The sequence below is a fragment of the Belonocnema kinseyi genome, chromosome 1 (assembly GCF_010883055.1).
Source record: "Belonocnema kinseyi isolate 2016_QV_RU_SX_M_011 chromosome 1, B_treatae_v1, whole genome shotgun sequence".
NCBI lineage: Eukaryota > Metazoa > Arthropoda > Insecta > Hymenoptera > Cynipidae > Belonocnema > Belonocnema kinseyi.
Genome location: NC_046657.1, coordinates 120,709,643 through 120,714,246, shown reverse-complemented (window position 1 = coordinate 120,714,246; position 4,604 = coordinate 120,709,643). Strand labels below are relative to the sequence as shown.

The 4,604-nt window shown below is 35.0% G+C and overlaps 1 protein-coding gene across 1 annotated transcript in view; it reads left to right on the top strand.

Moving 5' to 3' along the window:
* Nucleotides 1–4,371, top strand: part of LOC117179848 (zwei Ig domain protein zig-8-like) — a 77,642-nt gene extending 73,271 nt beyond the window's left edge. The window contains exon 6 of the mRNA XM_033371999.1: nt 2,211–4,371. Within this exon, the coding sequence (XP_033227890.1) occupies nt 2,211–2,323 (113 nt within the window). The 3' untranslated portion in view covers nt 2,324–4,371. The remainder of the gene's footprint in view (nt 1–2,210) is intronic.
* Nucleotides 4,372–4,604: the final 233 nt, after the last annotated feature.

Here is a 4,604-nt window from a genome sequence, read left to right as displayed (position 1 = left end):
CATGCCAAGACGGTGTCATTTCCACCTTAACATACCGTCGCCACATTTTGAGCCTAGACATTCCCGATGATAGCTGCAGGGCGTGCTATGCACACCCCGAGCATTTAGCTCACATACTATCTAGTTATCCAACACACGCGGGAACGACCTACATTCAAAGGGACAATGCGGCACTAAGAGTGCTTTATTACCATCTCTGTCACTCCTACGGCATTCACTTTAATATCGCTCCTCTAAATGCTCCTAGGGAAATTGAGTCAATTGTCGAGAATGGGAAGTGCCGAATATACTGGAACTTTATATTCTCGACAATTGTTTCTGTTGCTCACTCGAGGCCTGACATGGTTCTTCTTGAATTCGAGAAACGAACCATGTTCGTTTTCGAATTTTCGGCACCAGCTGACAAAAACATCATAGCCAAGGAGAATGAAAAGAAAGAGAGGTATCGAGACCTTATAAGGGAGTTGCAACGATTGTACCCGGAATATTCTGTTAAACTGATCGTCCTTATCATCGGCGCTCTTGGAGGTGCCAAGCTTTCACTTGCTAATAGCCTAAAAAGCATCCCTGCGTGTCAACAATATGCTACAACACTTGCTAGAAAAATGCAGAAGGCGGTTCTCCTTGGGTCACTTCGTGTTCATAGGGTGCACGAGGCTTTTGCTGGATCCTATATATATATATACCCTTAAATATTGAAGCTACAGAACTGAGTTTCTAATATTTTTTCACTTATTTTTAAAAAATGTAAAGGGATAATATAAGATAAAATCAATAAAAGAGCATACGCTTATCCGCGATCAAGCAGTGCCCCCCTCTACCGTGCTTGTTTCGAACGCCACTAAATTAATTTCAATGATTCTCAATAAGAGCGAACGGTGAAGTTTGGGTTTGAAAAGTAGTTTCGTATCCGCTCAGCTGCAGACCGCCATTATCACAACAGCTCGCAGGCTACGACAACCCCCATTCTCGAAGATCTTATTGTAAAAAATAGTATACGCGGCACGGGGCCGATAGCTTTCGAACGTCAACTTCATGCTCGTTTCAATTTTCTTGGTTTTGCCACTTGCCGAGTAATTTGCTGTTACACGCTATACGAATTAGAAAATTCACGGAGAGTCGAAGCGCTCTTATTAAAAGACTAGCTTATATTTAGAGCGAGCAAGCTTTTCGGTAGAAAGTGGTGATACCACACTTCTCGGAAATTCCTTCCCCTACAGCCCCTGAGCTCTCTTATTGAGAAGCCTGGCTGTAGTGTGTGTACCTAAACTTAGATGTTTGCTTAATTAAAACAAATCTGTGATTGAGTCGAACGTAACTTTAAGTGTTTATTTTTACTGTGTCCCGCAGCAATTTTCGTAAAGAAATGTCTCAGTAAGATATCTTGCTTAGCCTAATCTGTAAATAACCGATTAATTAACAGATGACGAAAATATATTTTAATATTTTAGTAACTTCAATCCTTCAGTAATAATTGCTCAACGCACCTCGGTTTCATTATTTTATCCCCATAAAATGTAATAATCCTTTATTTATATTTATTCGTAATTTTCAGATAAAACCCAGAATGCAGAAGGTAGTAAATCATTCATTGTTAATTGACTTCAGTTTATAGTAAAAATTTATTTGTAATGAGTTTCAGAATTTGTTTGTGGCGTAGATAAAACTAGGGCATTAAAACCACATTTCAATTAAAAATATTATTTTGCAACAATTGAAAATAATAGATACTATGAATTTGCAAGAATTCTTGAAGTAAAAAAGAAATTAGTTGTAACTTCGATGTAGCGTCATCCTAGATATGCTATTCTAGTAGAAATAAAATTGAAACAAGCAGCAAGATCTATCACTGAATGTATCCATTTATCTAATATGAAACAAATCTTTTAAAACATAATCTAAAAACAGTTTACTTGTGTCACAGAATCGAACAAAAATTTCAAAATGAGAGAAGCATATTTTTATTAATTAGCGTGATCAGCTCATGGGCGTTTGATTCCGAATGGTGGTGAATAAGACAATTAGAGTAAAGAAGATAGAACTTTTAACAGGTCTTTAATTAGAAACACCGAGAAACTGTTGAGTCAAATTACGTCTGGGATACATTATCGGTAGAGTGATCTGAAATTCGTCTTACGTTAAACTAATATATAAAGTCTAAGAGCTTCCAATATTTGTTGAGAAACTTAAATTTCCTCTTCTTCTTTCAGGGGAAAAGCAAGCAGCTGTTCACCACGATCAATGGAATGCAGCAATGACGATCAATCAAAACTTCAAGAGCGTATTTCTCTCATCAATAATCGCTTCATTATTCTATGGATAATTTGGTCTCTTTCTATGAATGGTAAACTGTGATACAAATCTAGAGTCAACATTTATACAAAGCGGCTACCAATGAGCTGTGAAGACATCGAAGAAAATTCTAATCGATGTGTACATTAATTATATTTATTTTATGTATACATATATATTGAGAGCGCACAAGCCTGCATTGATTTTATCTTTTGAATACAAGCACCCATTTGTGTATTATTTTTACGCGCTGAACACGATTCCATCCTAAAAATTACATATCACGTCATGTTTTTGAGAAAATTTGGGCTGACTCCCCCAAAAAAAGGGTTTTTGGCCATCTTCGAATATTATTCACACATGAACCCGTCGTGCCAGAGACTTCAAAAAGCTTTCAAATTGAAGCTTGTGTCTTTCACTATATTGGATCTAAAACTTTTTTGCGAATAAGTATTGAAAACTTAATACTTTTCTGCGAAAAGGGTACTGGATCAAATACTTACCAATACTTTTTTTTCATACGGGGAGTATTGTTTTAATTGCTCGGAACTTCATGCTTAAAAGAATAGAGCCACCCAACGCTATATTTTTGGAGGACTATTTCAATAGGAAAAATAGCCCTCAAATGATAATTTTTTTTACATTGTATGGCTGATGTAATACAAGGTCGAAATGCAATTGGAAATCTTTCGAAGTCTGCAGCACGTCTGTTTCATGTGTTAGAAATTGAACAAAATGATTCTTGAAAATTACATGTTTTGGGAGTCTTAACTTGAATTTTTTCCAAAACTTAATGTGATTGATAATTGATAGGCTCCAAATCATTATCAGTGCACAAAAATACATTGCAAAGGCCTAGTCGAATTTACAAGACAAACAAAGTTGAAAAAATGCAGGCCTGTGTTGTTTTAGGTTATATTTTAGACTCGATTCACAAAAGAACGAGATTTCTCCTTCTCCTGAAAACTACATATTTTTTGATAACTACTCTGAATTAAATAGAAATATGTTTTGCGTTTAATTTGTTCTTTCATGAGAAAATTTAGGAAGAAAGGAAGTTTTAGTGATGCAAGAATTATTATCAAAAAAACTTCTAGTCTCTATATTTGCACAAAATAAAGAAACTGTAAAACTCCTGCAATAATAACAGCATATTTTTCATTATTTGAACTTTTAAATACTTCCTATTTAAAAATTGAGCCCTTTTCCAGTGAATCGTTCTCAACACTTTCGCAATAATACAAAAATTTACATTGCAACCACGTGTAAGATTAAAATTATGTGTGAGTATATATGTTAATTGTGAGTGAGTTTGGATCAAGGTTTAAAATTAATACCATTAGATCCTGTATTATTATTATTATTATCATCATTATTGTTAATAATATTAAGGTTGATGCATACATGAATATGGGTTCTAATGGAATAGAGGTTTTGTTTTTTTGCGGTTGATAAGCTGTACATATAATTGAAAGCTATAAAATTATTGTAAGAAAGTAATTTAAGACCACGAGATTGTATGAAATGAGGGGCTATTCAGTGAGTTACGATAAGTGCAAGCATTCCTGATTTTCCAAAAGAGCGTGATCAATAATCTGAGTGAAGCTTGAAATGTGCTGAGTGAAGCTGAGTTGAGTGGAGCGGTGTGAAGAAGAACGAGTCAGGGTTGGCGAGAATTGAAAGAATTCAGAAAAAGTGGAAAGAATAAGGACGAATTTAAGAAATACAAGAAGATCTAGAAGAGTACAAAAGGACTTTTAAGAATATTTGTGGGCATGATCCACTCCAGTAATTTTGCCAAAAGAAATGTAAAATCTGTCTATTTACCTATCTCTGTACTCAAAATATATATACCAATTTTAAAAACTGTGCTTCAAACATAAAACTTCTCAACATATCACCTCTTCGGGGATTTCATGATTGCATATTTTTTTCTTTCCCAACAAAGTTTCCTTTCACCGTTTTTTATAATGTAAAAAGGTCATTTTTGAAAAAGTAACCTTAATGGATATTTTTACCTCGGCTCGTTCCAAAAAAGGAAGTTCTGGATATTTTTTCAAGAAAATAAGGGTGGCGACCCATGAAATGGCTTCAAAAAATGGATTTTTTTGCTTGAATGAAAGCTTGTCATCGCAAAAACATGATTTAAAAGTTATAGAGTCGCAGGTGCAATCTTTAACTTCTGGAGGCGCCCCGCGCGCCTCGCTTTAGCCTGCCACTGCTGCCTTTTTTCAACATGTAAATCTTTGAACGCGTTTTTCTCTGTTTTACATTTCTCAACATTGCCGGCAAGATAACTCAAAAAGTATTTG